The sequence below is a fragment of the Cyprinus carpio genome, chromosome B4 (assembly GCF_018340385.1).
Source record: "Cyprinus carpio isolate SPL01 chromosome B4, ASM1834038v1, whole genome shotgun sequence".
In the NCBI taxonomy this organism is placed as follows: Eukaryota; Metazoa; Chordata; class Actinopteri; order Cypriniformes; family Cyprinidae; genus Cyprinus; species Cyprinus carpio.
The window spans coordinates 31928502-31948918 of NC_056600.1; the positions used below are offsets into that span (position 1 = coordinate 31928502).

General features: G+C 40.3%; 1 protein-coding gene across 2 annotated transcripts in view; it reads right to left on the reverse strand.

Moving 5' to 3' along the window:
• The window catches only part of LOC109102739 (NACHT, LRR and PYD domains-containing protein 12-like), a 37066-nt gene extending 24840 nt beyond the window's left edge, over positions 1 to 12226 (reverse strand). For both annotated transcript variants that reach the window (XM_042722899.1, XM_042722898.1), the window contains exons 1-2: positions 12128 to 12226; positions 6901 to 6985 (exon numbers count right to left, since the gene is read on the reverse strand). In XM_042722899.1, the coding sequence (XP_042578833.1) occupies positions 6901 to 6950 (50 nt within the window). In that variant the 5' untranslated portion in view covers positions 6951 to 6985; positions 12128 to 12226. The remainder of the gene's footprint in view (positions 1 to 6900; positions 6986 to 12127) is intronic.
• Between the last annotated feature and the right edge of the window lie 8191 nt (positions 12227 to 20417).

A 20417-nucleotide genomic window follows, 5' to 3' on the forward strand; every position in this document is an offset into this window, starting at 1 on the left:
AAACCGGAACCGGGAACACTTCCCATAAGACTGATGTACTTGTTACATCGTCAGAAAAATGGCATCTACGCTAATATTAGTCTGTTTCTCTCTTATTCTGAGATCACTGTAGCCACCAGATCCAGTCCGTATCCAGATCAGATGGTGGATCAGGACCTAGAGATGACCTCTACAGCACTGAACGTCAGTGGAGACCAGGACAATTAGATGAGCCCCAGATACAGATCCGCTGTAAAGACCTTGTCTCAGACGACCACCAGGACAAGACCACAGGAACCAGTTGAGTCCCCTGCACAATGTGACTTTGCTGCAGCCTGGAATTAAACTGCTGGTTTCATCTGGCCAGAGGAGAACTGCCCCCCTGACTGAGCCTGGCTTCTCCCTTTTTCTCCATTCTGTCAACGATGGAGTTTTGATTCCTTGCCGCTGTCGCCTCTGGCTTGCTTAGTTCGGGACACTTAATTTCCAGTGATATCGTTGACTTGATTGCACCAATACTATTTAAACAGAACTGAGCTGGACGATGACATCACTGAAGTCAATAATGAAATGCCTTTAACTGAAAATTGAGTGTTTAATCTTGTCATTTTACATTATTGACACAATTTTTGACACAATCTGTATTGTTAAAATCTAAATAATGGTGACTTGACTTGTTTGGGCATGAACAGACTTGACTAGAAACAGATTTGTCATAAACAGAAACACAACATAGACAGCAGGTTACACTGTTCAATACTCGACAAGAGACAATGGCAACATGAGGGATATAAATACTAAACAATAAGGGTCACATGACATAAACCGACCAATGAGCAAACAGAACTGAGAACTACATGACAGGACAATAACCAATAGGCTTGTTCGACTTCATGCTGCGCCTCAAAACTCGGCTACCGCCTGACAAAAGCAAAGCATTCTGGTTGGAAAATTTGTCTGACTTTGACTGGTGCTGCAGCCGCCTTACGATCACATGTGCCATCGAAGTACCGCGAGAGCAAAACAAGACCAGCCACGAGGTCAGGTGCTGCAGTTGCTCAAAATCGGCTGCAGGAGCCTTGATGAAGACACGCTTTATTCTCATTAGTCAGATTCTGTGATGACAAGCACCACATGTGTTGCGTATTTATTCTAATTCATGTTTTTATAACAGTAAAAGCTTTTTTAGTGTAGTCACACTATTATCTGGAGTCATGTTTATCTAAAAACACTGAAAAAGCATATATACCCCCACTTTATTGGTATTTACTACCCTATTTGTTTACTTAGGGTACTTTATTCTTGATGACACTGTATTAAGCAGTATATAAAAACTGTTTCTCTTGCTCATAAAAACGTTCCCGGTTACTTAACTGTAACCTTGTTCCCTGAGAAAAAGGAAAGAGATGCTGCGCTGCTCAGCACATTGGGAAACGTCTTGTTCGTGACCAGCTGTGAATAATGTGTGTAACACGTCGATAGAATTGACCCGGCAGTAATATAGCCTCGGTTGATGACGTCATCTGAGCGCGCCCGCAACACGGGGCTATAAATAGATAAGCCACAGGTGCATCAACAGGACATTTTGTCTGAAGAGCAGTCCTGTGACTAGTAATATTTCAGCACGGCAACGCAGCGCAGCATCTCATTCCGCTTTCTCAGGGAACAAGGTTACAGTTAAGTAACCGGGAATGTTCCCTTTCGAAAGCTTCAGTCGATGCTGCGCTGCTCAGTGCATTGGGAACAAGAATCCCCACGCCGCCGTGCCTGAAAATGCCTGGACCCCTAAGGTTGTGCAGGTGTGCTACCAAACCACAAGAAGGCCTCAGACATTAGCTTGTGATGTTGACTCAAGGACACTCAAGCCCGGAGTAGCATGGACATCCAAACTATAAAATCTTATGAATGTGTGCGGAGAGGACCAACCTGCCGCATCACAAACCTGTTGTAAGGGGGGACCCCTTGCTAAAGCACTAGAGGAGGCAACCCTCCTTGTGGAATGAGCTCTAAGACCTATAGGCGAAGCTTGACCGCGCGCCTCATAAGCCAAAGCAATAGCATCCCTGACCCAGTGAGACATGGTCTGCCTGGTGGCAGCTGCTCCTCTGTTACCACCACCATAACAGATGAACAGTTTGCTCCGACTTACGCCACTGGCTAGTGCGGTGGACGTAAGTCTGAAGAGCACGGACTGGACACAGTCTATAAGATTTCTCCTGCTCCGGCGTTGTGAACGGCGGAGAGCAGAAGGCCTCTAGAATGACCGGATGTACAGCCGAAAACGGAACCTTAGGCAGGTAATCAGGATGAGGATGCAAAATCACTTTCACGCTCCCTGGGGCAAAGTCTAAGCATGATGGTGAGATAGACAGAGCCTCCATATCCCCAATTCTCTTAAAAGAAGTTATTGCCATGAGAAAAAACATTTTTAGAGCCAGAAGTCTATCAGATGCTGATTCTAAAGGTTCAAAGGGGGTTTCAACCAGACCCTCGACTATAGCTAAGTCCCAAGAAGGCATCTTGGTTTTTACTGTAGGCCTCAGTCGTCTGGCCCCACGAAGGAAGCGAGAGAGCAGAGGGTGTCTCCCGAGTGGCATCCCGTAAATCAAGGCGTGGCAAGCTGAAAGAGCGGCCACATAAACCTTAAGAGTAGCAGGGCATGTGCCTGTTGACAATTTCTCTTGCATGAAGTCCAGAACTGAAGCAATATGGCAGTTGACTGGATCTGCATTGTGTACCACACACCACCTGTCAAAGACACCCCCATTTACTGGCATAACTCTGTCTGGTGGAGGAAGCCCTAGCACTAAGAATGGTATCAATAACATCCAGCGAAAGCCCTGTGTTCCTCAGTTTGAACCCTTCAGGGGCCAAACATGAAGATTCCACAGGTCGGGCCTGGGATGGAATATTGTGCCCCCTGCCTGAGACAGAAGGTCCCTCCTCTCCGGAATCACCCATGGCGAGCCGTCGAGGAGAGATATTATCTCCGAGAACCATACTCTGTTCGGCCAACGTGGCGCTATCAGCAAGAGGCAAGACCCTTGTTGGCGAACTCTGGCTAGGACTCCCGGGAGCAGAGAAACTGGAGGAAATGCATACAGGCACATTTTGGGCCATGTGTGCGCCATCGCATCCAGACCCAGGGGGGAAGTAGAGAAGTAGAGGGGACATTGCGCTATCTGATGGGAGGCGAAGAGGTCCACCTCTGCTTCATAAAATTTTCTCCAAATCTGTTTCACTACCTCTGGGTGGAGTTTCCATTCCCCCGTTGGTAGTGCCTGTCTGGACAGTAAATCCGCTCCCACATTCAAATGCCCTGGAATGTAAACTGCCCTGAGTGACAGGAGCTTGTCCTGGGCCCAAAGAAAAATATGCCTCGCTATCTTGTTCAGATTGCTTGAGCGCAGACCCCCCTGGTGATTTATATAAGAGACTCTTGCTGTGTTGTCCACCCGTACTAGGACATGACAGCCTCTCAAATGATGGAGGAAATATTTCAGAGCCAGAAATACGGCCATCAGCTCGAGGCAATTGATGTGCCAACCGAGCTGATGACCCCCCCATTCCTCTTGAGCTGGGTGGCCATCCAAGACTGCTCCCCAGCCCATCAGGGAGGCATCTGTCGTTAACAGTCTGCGACAAAACGGTGCCCCTAGAGTGGGACCCAAGGCAAGGAACCGGGGTCTGAGCTACAGAGATAGTGTACAAAGCCCGCGGCGTGTCACTTTTATTTGCCTTTGAGGATTGGCTCTTGGATGAAATCCTCTGGCTTTTAGCCACAACTGAAACGGTCTCATGTGCAACAGCCCCAAAGGAATCACCGTGGATGCTGAAGCCATGAAACCTAACATCTTTTGATAGTGACAAACAGTGCGATCCTGGCCTAGCCTGACCTTGCTCATGGTCTGCCGAATGGTCTCGAAGATCCAAGATAGGACGCACTCCCCCACCCTTTTTGGGAACCAGGAAGTATCTGCTGTAATAGCCCGACTCTCTCCTTGGAAGAGGAACATGTTCTATGGCCTCTTTGCCAAGAAGAGTTTGTAGCTCTTGAGACAGTACCTGCATCAGCTCTGGTTTCACAGAAGTGGAGACAAAGCCATTGAAACGTGGAGGATGACGAATAAATTGGATCCTGTATCCTATCTGTACTGTGCTCAACACCCACGCAGAAATGCCCAGCAGAAGTTTCCACGCTGCCAGACTCTCTGAGAGTGGTACCAATTTTAACACTTCCTTTTGAGGGGATTTTAGATGTCCCGTGTCCTGAATGACGGCAGGAAACACTGGAACATCTAATATCTCGCTGGAAACCACCACCCCCCGAAGCACAAGAAGCGGCGGGGATGGAGGGGTTTTGTGAGGGTAACGGGGCGGGGCGAAAAGCTCTCGAGCTCGCACCACCCCGTGAGGGACTACCCCCACCAGCACGGGTGCCAGAGCGTCAGGACTTCCTCTTCTTATTAATGATAGTCCTGAGGTCTGGCTTGGGAGGTTGCTAAGCACGGCAAACCTGTCCCCAATCCCTACGAGGGGGAACACGGTCCGCCACGCTCTGCTTTTTAACATCCCTGGTTTTTGAAAGACCGGGGCGAGGCTGGGTGGCTGATGGCCCCTCCCCTTGAGTGCGGCGAGGAAGAAACTGAACGAACGCTTCTTCATGTTTCTTTACTTCCCTAAACCTGTTGACCACCGTATTAACTGAATCGCCAAACAGGCCAGATGGAGAGATAGGAGAGTCTAAAAGAAACAAACATTCCTTCTCTTTAATGCCCATCAAATTAAGCCACAGATGCCTCTCCGTGCTGACTAAAGCTGACATAGACCGGCCAATGGCACGAGCCGTCTGCTTGGTCACCCGGAGAGAAAAATCTGTGGCCCGACGAAGCTCAGCGAACGCTTCCTCGTCGATTGTACTGCCCACACTCAAGTCCTTCAACAGGTCAGCCTGGTATGCCTGTAACACTCCCATAGTGTGCAGCGCAGCACCACCCTGAGCTGCAGCTTGGTAAGCTTTACCCACTAGCGATGATGTTATTCTACAAGGTTTAGTGGGGAGAGCAGGTTTCTTAAACGATGATGCAGATTCAGGCGAGAGATAGCTCGCAAGCGACTCTTCAACCCGAGGCATCTCTGAATAAACCCACGACTTTGCATCCACGATAGTTGAAAAAGTCAATTTCGAGGGCACAAAGATGCGGGAAGTATATGGTTTGCTCCATGACTTCGACAGCTCATCATGGAGGTCCTCGAAAAAGGGGAGAGACTGATGTTGCGGTCTCTCTCCCCTACCACCCGACAGAAACCTATCCTCCAGTTTACTACGTTTGGGGGTCTCTTGTTCGCGTGACCAGTCAAGCTGCAGTCTGTCCACCGCGCGAGTAACCACCTCGAGCAGTTCCTCGACCAATTTCCTCTCGCGAGAGGAACGCTCAGAGGCGGGCTGCTCATGGCCCGAAGACCCAAGAGATATATCATCCTCCTCGTGAACCGAAGAAGCACCGGAGCGCGCTTCGAGATCATGAGAGAGGATGCGTGGATCTGGTGACACCGTAAGCGAAAGGGATGAGCCCGTCGCTCGCTCATCACGCAGATCCGCACAAGAGCCCTTCGACGAAAAGGTGGGTGCAGTCTGAAAATAGTTCAGACGAGCACGAAGCATCTTCACTGAGAGCAGCTCACAATGCTCGCACTCACCCGTCTCTAAAGCCAGAACCGCGTGCTCTTCCCCCAAACAAACAAAACAGTAATCATGTGTATCCAGCTCATACATAGGACGAGAGCATGGAGGAACACAACACTTACCATTTCGCTGGCTCATCCTACGAAGATCTGTAGCAGACGTAAAGAACCTTCCTGACGCACACATGCACCGAATGATCTGAAGACAAAAGACCTGTTGATGCACCTGTGGCTTATCTATTTATAGCCCCGTGTTGCGGGCGCGCTCAGATGACGTCATCAACCGAGGCTATATTACCGCCGGGTCAATTCTATCGACATGTTACATACATTATTCACAGCTGGTCACGAACAAGACGTTTCCCAATGCACTGAGCAGCGCAGCATCGACTGAAGCTTTCGAAAGGGAACATTTCTGTGTATTTGAGAAATATTGCATTTAATTCACTTCATCTGTGATAGAGTATGCAAACACCGTGAGAACGTCACTACTGGGAGCAGAAAGTGTCCGACTTGACGGCTCCACTTTTAGTTCCGTCCCGACTAAAGCAGCTACTCTCGCCAGCTGGTGGCAGATTAGTTTAGTTCATCTAGAACAAGCCTAATAAAAATCAAGACACATGACTAAAACAACCAAATCACAACATGACACACAGACAAGAGTAGCACATGACATGATTACATGAGGGGCAAGGAACACATGACAGAATACATGACTGTGGCAAAACTACAAAATAAGAGACATGCAAATCTAAACCAGAAACAAAACCCAAACCCCATATTACAGGTGCACATGGTGTGTTTGTTTATTTTTTGGATTTCATCTGTTAATTTGCAAAGTTAATGTACTATGTGTACTATGTATACTTACACATTATGTATCTGAATGTCATTTTATTTGTTTCAGTTTTTCAGGGTGTCAAGACGTAAAGATGTCAAGATGTTGAATTTGAATGCATGAATTACACTTACAAGTAACATTAAAATGCTGCAAATAATTTTTTCTTATGCTTGAAACATGATTTACACCTTTACAAAGCTTCTCTTGTGCATACAAATTTAATTTACGCTTAAAGTCTAATGTCTAACTTCCACAACCCTTACCCTGCGTTTGCAAATCTTTTAGGCATTATTTTACCTTCATAATTATGGTCTCTGGTCAGTTTTGACCACAAACAACATAAGTATGACTCCCAAATGAACAAAACCGGAGGGTTAATGTGTTACTCAAAGTACCTGTATCCTGGAAACAAATCTTCATCTCCAGATGTTTGTGTTTTATCCATGATTGATCTGAACAGTTTGATCTCCTCCACTGACTCTAGATGGAAGTGACAAACAAAACGATTAGTAACCTTATTAATAATTAAGCAATCTTATATTGTCATAAGTCATTTTATTTATTATTTAAAGAAATTTTGTATTATAAACAAGATTCTGTCTGTTTAAAATGGAGAAATATCAACTCATTTACATTCACTTTTATTTGTGACGAGCAGTATATTACTCGATCTCAAGCCAAATACACATAGCTGTGAAATAATGTTGGTTTCCAGTAAGTGTTCTGGTTGCTATTATTGGCAGATCAAGTAAATGATATGTTGTACAAATGGGGTATGTTACACAATGATTGTTTATACCAGGGTGTACAAACTTAGTAATAGCATGTAATGTCATATATGTAAGTAAATAATAACATTTAACCATAATTACTGCCCCATTTACCTTATTTTTCAACGCGGAAGTAAGCCATTTTTTGTGAAAACACAATAAAACAAGTTCATTAGCTGCTTTAGGTAAATAATGACAAGAATAACAATAACGTGCAGTAAACATTAAAACTTTTTGCACTGCAAACCAGTGTGTTCATAATTAAGATAACACATTAAAATAATATGGTAAGATACACCTATTTGCAATATCAAGCAGCAGAACGAACTGTTTTGTACAGCTAAAAATAGCTGGAAGCGGATGACACCGGAAGCCAGACTCATTAAATTTACAAATTTGCCCACTCTTACGGGAAAAATAAGGTGGATAGGAACGCCGCAGCATGACCAGAGTCTGAAGCATGTGTGCTGCACACCAAATCTGACTGCAGGTGTTCATCTAATAAAGATCTACATCGATGCCAAACAACAGGATGCATTTGCAGATTTCGTTTCAATTGATTGTAGGTTCTTGGCCACTTCTTCAAATTCTCTCTATGTTCTTGGTGTTTTTAAATATTCAGTTAGAAGATTCCAGAAGATTCAGTGCATGCAGGGAACTGAACACGTCATTCAAATTGATTCGTGAACCCATTCAAGCCATTTTTCTCCAGGCATGCCTGCAAAGTCTTACATCAGACAACCTGAAGCTGATGATGAATTGTTTTGGTGCCCTTTTGTAGAACATGCTGGCGTGCGAATGACTTTATCAGACTACTGCATCTGATCTGATTTGGTGTGCAGCACACATTCTTCAGACTAGGTATCAGAATTATGATTACTACAAACTACTAAACACTCTGAAATTTTAAATAGATGATCCAGAACACTCCGGTTATAAGATTACAGCGCTGCCATTCATAATCTCTCAGGAAATGCAACAGGATGAGAGTGATAATCTCACGACTCCTCCCCTGTGCTCTTACACCTATTTCTATGTGGTAAGGAGGATACCACAGACCCCGCCTAGTGATTCCCCACATCAGGGAGAATTCCTTACCCCTGAATGCCACCCCTAAACTCAGATATTATTCCTTTTTAAAAGAATTTTCCCCTAGTGTTTTTGTTTGTTTGTTTGTGTCGTTGTTTTTAAAGAAAAAAAACATTCTGTATCTCTAATGTTCAAGCTTGTGCAGTTTCCCACCCCCTCGAGAGACAAAGCTTTTCACCCTCCTCAGAGAGGAACAATTCCCTTTATCTGAGACTAACCAGCCCTAGAAGTCCAATATAAATAGTCCACTCCTCTCAAAGAGGACAGCATTTCACATCACAGATCAAGAAACAAATATTAGTTCCAGTTCTTACTGCTGGCTAATTTGTTTCCATGGTATTCATTAGCCTCACCTGTCTCTCATTATCCTATTGTTTCCCTGTGTATTTATACCCCAGTGTTTTAGTCTTTGTTTGTCGGTCGTTGGCTAGACTGTACTATAATATAATTAACTAGTTTTCACCAGACTGTTTGCATTTGCCTTCTGCACTGCATTTAATTTTTTTCTGCACAGGTGTAACATCCACACGCTGCTCATCAGCAATGAAAAATCCAGTGTTACAGTTTATAAACAAAAACGGGTTTATTTATTGTAATTATTTTATGAAATGCACAATGCATTTAAAGGTTTCTGGAAGCAGATATTCATTTTGAGTAGCAACAAGAGGAAAATAAATGTAAAAGAGATTCTGAATCAAGATTACACAAAGAACATAAAGGTGAGATATAATCACTAAATAAAAAAAGGCACTGCATGAATAGTATCTAAGACTGAAATACATTTATTACACTAAAAATTATTTTTCATATTATTTGTAGTGTAAAACACTATCACAATTAAAAATAAAAAATACTATGGGGTAGATTGTAAAAACCGTAGGCTTCTTCAATATACACTGATCATTATATCAACTATATAAAAGTTGAAAAGATATTTACAGAACGTTAGAGTGAAACTTTGATTTGTAATTTCTTTAAAGTATAAAGGCAGATTTTTGCTCCTAAGTGGAGAAACCAGATCATTAATTGTAGTTTTAAACTACTCTTTATGATCAGAACATGACAAACATTTCACATTTTTGAATTCTTTACACTTTTCAAGTAATTTTTCCTTAAAATAAATATCTTAATAGAAAAAATTATTTGTTTGTTTCTGCATGTTTTAATGCCTGACTTTAAAGACATGTATCTTCAGCAGTTTACCGTGCATGCTTCAATATTAATAATATTACATTTTCTTGTCTTTTACAAATGCACAATTTACAGTAGCTTGAGTTGACAGTAGTAGCATTAGTTAGGATGCAGATGTAAATTTATGTTTAATATCAGAAATAGTAACATCTGTAAAAGTTGTAACAATTAAATTTTTATATGGTAAAATTTTGGGTTTTGTTAAAATTAACTGTTGGTCTTCCATAGTAGCATACATTTAGATCATGATTAGCACAGTTGAAACCACACATATAGCACCTCAATACTGTAGTAAAAATGTAACTGTGGTTTCTAGATATCTGTATGAAAAACAGTAATCAAAATACATGTAACGGAAACACTATAGCTTAATTACAAAAAAAGACTGTAATTATATTCCATTACTCAATATGGAAACAATACATTACTACTTCTTTAATACATGTCTACATTAGACATGTGCCGGTATTCAGTAATGTGATATATCGCAGTAATGAATATGCATGGTATTGTTATCGTGGGCACTTCTAAATACCATGAATAATTTTATATTACAAATTATTTAGAATTTGGAATGCATTTTATGAATACTATTCCCATCAACTGGTCAAAATGCACAACACTGCTGTATGCTGCTTGAAAGATGCATGTGCACTCTGATGTAAACAAGCACGTAAGAGAAGCACATGGAGGAACAAAGGGAGAGACGTGCTGAATGAAAGCACATTCACTCTCTGACAGCAGATGGTGCTAAACTGCAGAAAATGCAGCCTTTACCCTGAAAACCTCATAAATAAAGCAGCTGCACAACTTTCTAAAACATATTTAAATAATTTTAAATAGCCATTCAGATTTGTGTATTTGCTATAGTGTTCATCTCAGCACCAAATACTTAAGTATTTACACTTAATAGGCTATTTATTTTCAAACTGTTTTTTTTTTTTTCATTTTAATCTGGACTTACACATGCCCTAGATATTGTTTGAAAGTGTTTTGATTCTTTATTGTTCATTCACTTTACATTAGGGCTTCATTAGTTAACATTAGTTACTTCATTAGTTAACATAAACTGCCAATGAAAAATTCTTCTGTACATTCATTAATCTTAGGTATTCCAATATTTAATAACACATTGTTAAAATCAAAAGTTGCAACGGTGTTATTTAATGAGCTAACATGAACTAAGACTTGTATTTTTTAACAAAGATTAATAACTTCTGTAGCAAATGTAGCTGTTGCTCATTGTGAATGCAAATGTAGCTATTGCTCATTGTGAATGTTAATGTATTAACTAAGGTTAACTAATGAGGTCTTATTGTAAAGTAATACATATTGGTCTTATAGGTCTTTTGTACTTTAATCAGTGTAAAACTTTTAACTTTATATATTTTTCTGTATTGCTTTATTGAATTTAAATGTTAAGTTGTTTTTGTTATTAGAAAAAAGTTATTTAACCTGTTATACTGTATTATGACCACTTTTTAAAAACTAAATCACAATACCGTGATAAAACCATATACCGTGATAAAAGCATTAGCAATTAATCACAACAGGAAAATCTGATACCGGCATATCCCTAGTCTACAATAATAATCGGGGCATGAATTTCGTTTTTTAAACTGGGAGGGGGAATTCCCCCTTTACATGGGTCACATGGGGGGATTTAAAGAGTTTAGCATTTAATGAGTTCAAAAATTCATTTATTATAAACTTAAGACGCAGAACAGCCGTATCTCTTTGCGACAACAACAAACGGGAGACTTTTCATACGATTTCATGAGTCAAACAAGCGTGGAAAAGGTACAGGTGCCAAATGAGCTTCAGCAGAACAACAGTGAACTGCGGTCTGATGAGATATTGTTATATGTCACTAAAACAAACTTTCCTGTCCTTTCAGACGTTTGTGCTCACAGTGCACGCTCTTGTATGAGTGCATGCATGTATGTGCATTACATTTAAGAACGTCTCTCAAATGTATGCAGCCTACTGAAATATTATGTCCGAATAATTAAATATTATGAAATATTATGTCGTTATTCTGGGTCCGAATAAAACATCAGGTCATGCACAGACTATCCTGTCTCTTTGAATGTAAATCTATATTTGTTTATTACAACCCAGTTTAACTTTATTACTTTCATGTCTACAAAACTTCAGCTCTGCTGTTTCTACTGTACATGATGATATTCTATTTCCCATCTGTCTTTTTCTTTAATCTTCAGATGATCATCTCCTCTCACTCCTGATATCACTGTTAATTTATGTCGGAGATTACTGTGATTTTCCTTCAGTAACATAGTTTTATTTTCTACATCATGAGTAAAATACAGATTAGTATAAAATAAATACAGTTTGACCTTAATTCTGCTGTTTTTTGTCATTACAACTGTATAATCCGAAGATATTTTACTTGCTAACGCTCAACAACTGTTGACTAATTTTTTATTTTTAAATTCTGTGTTAAGTAAAACTGATGTGAAATTAAACCAAATACTTTATTTAGTGTGATGTATCCTATATTTATGTTTCATATAACAAAGTTACATAAAAATTGTATTTTTTTTTTAAATACCTGTAAAGTTTCCTGCATGTTAAGGTTCCTCTTCATGAAAGCAGCAGGAGATCTGAGTGTGTCTGTTTGGTGGAGTCACAATTCCAAAGGTCAAAGATTTATTTTTCATTGTTTTACAATAGCTTGTGTTAGTATGTACTATGACCTGAATCTTTACAGGAAAAACAGAGACATAAAAATTCTATTCAAACAGGTCAATATGAATTAAAAATGAAGTGAACTGTGAATTATGGTGCTCAATATAGTACTCTGGCTGGTATATTGAGGTGTTATAATTTATTATAGTAAATAAATTCTTCTATTTTCCCTAAAACACTCTTCTTATCAATTATTTTCATTTTTACAAATTCTGTTACATTTTTTACCTTTACAGACTTTGTTTTTCTACTTCAGTATGCAAATGCCACGCCAGCAGTAGACATACTGCATGTTTCAGATCATTAAGCTATGGCTATAAAAGTAATGAGTGAGTGAGTAAAGATTACACAAAAGGAATCCTTTTCACTCAATAAACCAACGATAAATAAAAATGTGTGCTCTTTGCCCTTGTTTGCCAGAGAAGGACAACTTGGACTGTACTTGAGTGAAAGTACAGATAACTTAAATAATGTACTTCCTTACAGTCCACCACTGATTATTTTGAAAATGAAACTGACAACTGAATGAAGTTGACAAATATTATTATTATTATTATTATTATTATTATTTAACACCTCTACCCACCCCCACAAAAGCAGCATGTTAGTGATTTTTGGACTGTTAATAAAGCCACATAACAGCATGTCAGAGAGTCGGTGGTAATATCAATGTGTTCCTATTGGTCTTTCTTTTTTTTTTCACTAATTATCAGTGATTATATACTGTCAAATACAGCTCTAGATTTTGTATGTTTCAGTATGGTTTGTAGGGACACTAACTTGAAAGGATTCTGGGGAGTTGAAGTTAGTTTGTACAGTTTGAGTCAGTTCATTTGGGAGGACATGTTTATCATCACTACAAATATATGAACTTATATTTCTCATCTGAGCCTTCAATCCAAAACGGTTGTTTTAATAATAACTCTAGTCTACAATTTTTTTAAGAAGTCATCTGCTTCAGACATAGAATGTGCTATTTATTATCTATTTTGATGTGACAATTCAAATATGAAAATTATATGTTTACATGTTCTCCTTGTGTCAGCGTGTGTTTGTGAGAGCCCTGTGATGGTCTGGCCATCTGTCCAGGGTGACTCTATCTGACTCTATCAGGGCGACTGACCCTAGAAGATCATATACGGAGAGAGAGATATTGTGTAGATTGTACCTGTCACCTGTTTATTAGATTAGATTAGATAAGATTAGATTTTATTGTCATTGCACATGTAAGGTACAAGGCAACAAAATGAAGTTAGCATCTAACCAGAAGTGCAATAAGCAGTAAGTACAGGATATACAGTGTCTACAATATGTTTAAATGTACAATAAATATACAAATAAGGCAGTATTATGGACATAATTTACAGATTTAAAATACTATCAGCATGATATACAGATAGGTGTACTATGAACATACTATACAGATGGATTATGTAAAAGTGTATGTACACTATAGGCAGAAACTATGAACATATGAACATAATTTACACTATTGCAATGAACAGTAAAAAAAAGTGCATAGAAAATATAAAATATCCAGTGTGCAAATGGATTATTCAGTATTCTGGATGAACAGACAGTAGTGCAAATAATAACAAGTGAACTGTTTTGTTGTTTGTAAACCAGATGTAGGGAAAAAACTGTTCCTGAATCTGCTGGTCCTTGTCCGGAGGCTCCTGAAGCACCTCCCGGAGGACAGGAGGTCAAACAGTCTATGGTCAGAGTGAGAGGAGTCTTTGAGAATGCTGCAAGCTCGACGTAGACAGCGTTTTCTCTGGATATCCTCAATAAAAGGAAGTGTTGTCCCTGTGATGCGTTGGGCGGTTTTCACCACCCTCTGCAGTGCCTTGCGGTCAGCAACTGAGCAGTTCCCACACCAGACTGTGATGCAACTGGTCAGGATGCTCTCGATTGCACACCAGTAAAAGTTCACCAGGATGGCTGAAGACAGCTGGTTCTTCTTAAGTGTCTTGAGGAAGAAGAGGCGCTGATGAGCCTTCTTGTCCAGGCAGGAGGTGTTTGTAGTCCAGGACAGGTCCTCCGAAATGGTGGTTCCCAGGAACTTGAAGCTGGAGACACATTCAACAACCATCCCGTTAATGTGGATGGGGTCATGCGTGTTTCCATTCTTCTTCCTGAAGTCCACAATGAGCTCCTTTTCTTGCTGGTGTTAAGGAGCAGGTTGTTGTCAGCGCACCATGAGGCCAGGTGCTGTACCTCTTCCCTGTCGGCAGTCTCATCGTTGTCTCTGATGAGGCCGATCACCGTGGTGTCGTCTGCAAACTTAATGAAGGAGTTGGATCCATGCACAGGCTTGCAGTCGTGGGTGTAGAGGGAGTAGAGGAATGGGCTCAGCACACAGCCCTGTGGTACGCCGGTGTTGAGTGTGATGGTGGTGGAGCAGGTGTTGCCTAACATGCTGAGGTCTGTTGGTCAGAAAGTCCATAATTCAGTTGCAGAGGGAGGTGTTAATGTCCAGGTCTCCAAGGTTTGTGGTCAGCTTGGAGGGAATGACAGTGTTAAATGCTGAGCTGAAGTCAACAAACTATATCCGTACATATGTGTTGTTTACATGTTCTCTTAAAAAATAACACTTATGCAACACTTAACATTTTTAAAAAAAAAATAGGTTATAAAAAATATTATCATTTCTAGTTAAATTGAAATCCCTTCCCTTTATAACTCATTTATCCTCTGCCATTCCCAAGTCAAGAGTCATATATATACTGACCCAATAGCATATCTAGATAACTAGAGTCAGTCAACAAGTTTAGGCATCAGTGACCCGGAATTAGACATTTGACTACATTTATTTCAGAAGCATTTTGTCTGTAGATCTGTGTAATCAATATCTAACATGATAAAATAAATGAATATAAATAATGTAATCCAGGTTAGATTTCATCTGCAACAACACTACCAACTTTTATAAAGAATGTTCATTATCTTTTGAATGCATCATGCAATCATATGAACAGATTTCTCCTGTGAGTGGCAGATGTACTTCTGTACTGCTTTATCTGCAATACAGTAGGAAATGAAATAAAAATGTAAAAATTAAATTATGCTGGATCATCAGATACGCCAGAAAAAGTGTGGGAGAGCACCTGACACCGTCTGTGCAGTGCAATAACACCTTATCTGAGGAAATACAAACAAAGACACTCAAAACAATCTCTTTCCTAGACAGTTTGTCACTATAGGACACTTTATGTGTGTGTCTCACAGCTCTTACTCTCTGGGTTACTGAGGGCCTTGTGGATGAATTTGGCAGCTGGCAAGAAGTACTTGCTGATGTCAAACAAGTAGTCGTCCATTACAGGCACACCGTAGTAAGTGATGTTCATGCCTTTGTAATATTTCGCCACAGTATTGATCTTTTCTAGCAGATCTTTCCTTGCTTGGCATCTTCAGGCTCTTCTTTACAGCTGCAGCGTTCAGGATTTGAGTAACACTCATCTCCTTCAGTCGGACTCGGTTCATTGCTGTCTCTCTGCACAAAAACAAAGAGGATTTATATGTACAATTCTATAACTGCACTGTGTGATTACTGTATTATATTTTTACTTTACCACATGGATTGTTCTAATATGTAATTTCTGTGATAGTGTCAAGTGTTGTAAACTTAAGCCCTGTTCAGACTACACAATTTTAGCCCGATTTTGCCACGATCTGCTTGACGTAGGGTGTCGTGGGGATTCGTATTCGACAATGGGCGTCGGGACACACGATTCAATCGTTTCATCTCGTGTAGTGTGTCATAGTGCACAACAACCGATGCCATGTCTGCGACGCTTCATGATGTCAAAACAGAAAGTCTAGCATGTTTAATTTTTTTTCTGCCGTCCACGACTGGTTCCGTCACATGGTTGACGTTGACCAGTAGGAACACAGACTCTCTTCTGTACACAGCTTTTAAACGTGGTAAAATTAAATAGAGATGACTCTACTGCTAGGTGGACTTACCAAATGGAAGAAAGCTTTGTGGAGCTATGGCAACAGTATGCTTGCCTTTATGATGTGTCATCGAGGGAGTACCACGACAGAATGAAAAAAGATAAATGTTGGTGATCGATAGCGGAGGCGCTTCAGCAACCTGGTGAGTAACGGTACTGGAATTAGCATGTAAGCTAGCAAATCATTATGTTATCATTCACAATAGCGACACAGAGTTTCCCATTCATTAATTAATTTTTTGCCCTTTTTTATGAATGTATCTTTGAAGGTAACTGATTGTCTTCAGAAAGTGTCCTTGTCATTTTAATTTCAAGTAGCGTTTATGAGTTCAGGGCTGCTTTGTTTACAGCCGTTGCCGGTGTCCTGACATTTTATCCTACCCATCAAATTTTCCTACCAGGGTTTAGTGCGCACAAATTATAATCAACACAACCAAAATGCATCAATTCATGAATGGCGTTATTTTACTGACAAATGTCGAGACCGCATTATTGTAGCATGAAAGTACATTAATATAATGCGCGTGCTCTCAGATACACGCTGCTCTTGTATGAATTCTCACTGGCCTCGCTCAGAGAATATGCCTGCACGTGTCCGTTGCAATCTCGAATCTCTCCTCTTCACTTAAAGCAAGCGTGTATGTGCCCAGACTGTGTCTCGTGCATTCGCAAATGCCTAAAGGTGGGTGTACACGGTGCGATTCAGATTTTTTTTTTGAGTTTATCCAAAAATTGTACGAAGGCAGTCACACACGACACGAATTTACTACGATTTTACAAACTCTGACGTAAGCATTACGTTTCGCGCTATTCATAAAAATAATAGTTGTGATTCCACTCATCAGCTCATTAATAGACAATGCGAGAACTAAATTGGGTGTGTCTGATTAGGGAGACATAGAAAATGTGCAGGGCAGGGGGTCCTCCAGGACAGGTTTGGGAACCAATGGTCTATGGTTGAGCCTTTAATCACTAAAACCAACACTGTTATGAGGAGGAGCATCACTGTCCAAGACAGACTGTCAGTGACACTGAGATTCCTGGCAACAGGTAAGTCATAACAGACGAAAACAAAAATAAAAAAAATCACAATTATTACACTACATTTTATTACATTTATCTCCATTTTAAATTTCTATCAATTTGTGTATGATATAACAAAAAATGTATAAAAAAATCCCTTGATTAAGAAAACATGATCTCGTGTCTCATTAAATCACTTGGATTTCAGTATCGAATCGGAAGTACAACCATTGGAAAAATTGTGGAAGAAACATGCAAAGCTCTTCAAACTATGAAGGAGGATTTTTTGAAGGTGCACAGTCCCATGGAAAACACTGTAAATGACAGCACTATTCCTAATTAAATATTACTAAGCATTGATTTTACCTTGACATTTTAAATGTACCTGTAGTACAATGCAAAATGCACAAAAAAAGTACATAAAACAAGTACATATGATTATATTCTAAATTAAAGTTATTCGTAGGCCAACTTCGTCTTGTGCATCTCTGTCGTGGAGAATCAAAGCCAGCTTGCTTATTGTTCTAAATGGTATCTCAAATAACAAGTTGCTCTAATGTTTTCAGACACCAACTTCTGAGGAAGAATGGAGAAAAATAGCTCATGAATTTGAACTGAAGTGGCAATTTCCACATTGCATTGGAGCAATTGATGGAAAGTACATCTTCATACAGCCCCCAGCCAACAGCGGTAGCATGTATTACAATTACAAATCAAGATTTTCCATTTTGTTGATGGCCATATCAGACGCCAACTACAAGTTCATCTACAAAAATGTTGGTGTTCAAGGCAGAGTCTCAGATGCAGGTTTGTTCGCACAATCTGATTTACGAGCAGCCTTAGATCAGGGGAAATTAAACCTTCCACCTCCTTCCTACATTTCACTGCTTGTTGTATGTCATATAACTTGTACGTGACAAATAAAATCTGGAATCTTGAATCCTGAGCCTCTAAAAAAAAAGCAGCAGCAGCATCATGCCTTATGCCTTTATTGGAGATGAGGCTTACCCCCTGAGGAACGACCTAATGAAACCATACCCACACCGTCGACTCCATCCTGAACAACGCATTTTCAATAACAGATTATCACGTGCAAGACGAGTTGTAGAAAATGCATTTGGGATTCTTGCCAACCGTCTCAGGGTGTTCCGTACCACCATCTGCCTTAAACCAGCCAAAGCAGTAGTGGTGACCCTGGCAGCACTGTGCCGCCACAATTTCATGTGTCAAAAACAACCAGAAGCCTACCTTCCACCTGGGTTCACTGACTGGGAGGATGAGAACCATCAGCTCCATGAAGGGGAATGGAGAGTGCAGAGAACCCTGCATTCTGTAAACATGGGAGGAGGAAGAAATCCAACGGTTGCTGCAAAACAGCAACGTGACTGCCAGCTGGGGAGACAAGGTAGTCTTTAAGGCAGTGTACCATGGCAAGTTCAGTATGTGTACCAAGTAAAATGATGATCAGGTAAACAAATAACAGTGAACATTAACTTTTATTAGTATCTTCGTATTCTACTAAACAGGTCCATGTTCAAACATTCTCAAATAAATACAGTACAGAACAGTGTTGGAAAAAGTATGCAAATAATTCAAATGAAAACAGAATAGCCCTACACTGAACAGCCCTCAAACTTAAGTTCAAATTAAATAAATAAAAAGAATAATTCTAAACATTAAACTAAAGATCCTGTAGCTGACGGCACCCAGAATCATCTGGCTGAGGCAAAAATTAGTACGCTTGCTGGGAAAGTAAGGGGGGTGGTGCTGGTTCGGGTACTGAGGATGATGGAGAAGGAAGGTATGTTGAATGATGAGAATAGTAATTTCCAGGCATTGGGAAGCCTGGGTGGCTTTGCACAGGATGTGGTGACAATTCACTTTCTTGGGCATCATAAATCTGAGAGATTCAATCACAATACTAGAGTGGGGTTTTTGATCCGGCCAAGCTCCTCTGCGACCTGTTTCCCAAAAGAATACTCTCCTTTCTCCTCTCTGTTTGAAGTCTTCTCTGCAACCTTACTGAGTTTAGCTATTTTTTGTAGTTCAATGTTGTTGTCATTTGTCTTAGATCTGTACCTCGCACAACGCAATGGTTGTGCTGAGCAATGTCGTGGAGTGACGAGAGCTGGAGAGGCAGGAGCTTCGGAGGCAACCAAGTCATTTCCACAAGCTGCGTCTGAAAAAGGGAACTGCTGGGAACTCTGCTGTAAATCTGGAGACACAGCAGTTTCATCTTCCATTTCAATTTGCTCCTGTTCTTCAGCAGCAGTATCAGGTTCAAGCTGTAAAAAATAAATAAATAAATAATAATAATAATACAAGAACAATCAAAATGTTATAATAATAATAATAATAATAATAATAAAATACCTATTTTCCTGTTTCTTTAAGTTCAAGTTCCTCGTTTTCTCTTATCTCTTCCCATCTACCCCATGTCCTCATCTTTCTCCCCTACTAATTCTTTCTGCCTCTTTTTTCCTTTTTCTTTTTTTCTACTTCCTTCCAAACTAGTTTCACTTGGTCTGTGTAAAACAAATGGCGTCAGGAACTGCAAGTGTTGGAATATCCACTTTTGCCTTGATGTCATGTGTGTCAATCCACTACCACTTGGTTATCCTTTAAGGAGCTTTCCAAACTGCGTCCTCAGTGTAGCCATTCTAGTCTGCACATCCTGCACTGTATAAACAATTAAAAACAGCAACATTAAACTATTCTGACATCTACGCTGTGTCCAAAACTATCCCTTTAAATCAGTGGTTCTCAAAATGGGGTATGAGTACATCTAGTGGGACAAGGCCAGTCCCAGACTGAAATGCATGTTTGAACTCTCAACTGAAAATATTTTGCTCTGACGTATCATAAAATATGTCAGTGCCATTGTTCTTTTTTAAGATGTGGACCTGTTTTAATGTTGGTCATTATGCCTGGTATATTACTTAGAGATCCAAAATATTTTGAGGTGGTACTTGGTATAAAAAGTTTGAGAGCCACTGCTTTAAGTGATACAACCAGTGTAAGCTAAATATTAACATCAACAAAATGGATCAGTTTCTTTCAAAGACAAAATGTATTTTCCATGTCTGGTAACTGCTGTGTGTGTAAATTTATATACATTGTGACTAGCGTCCTAGGAGGAATCAGCGTCGCCCTGGCAACCAACGAGGCACACCT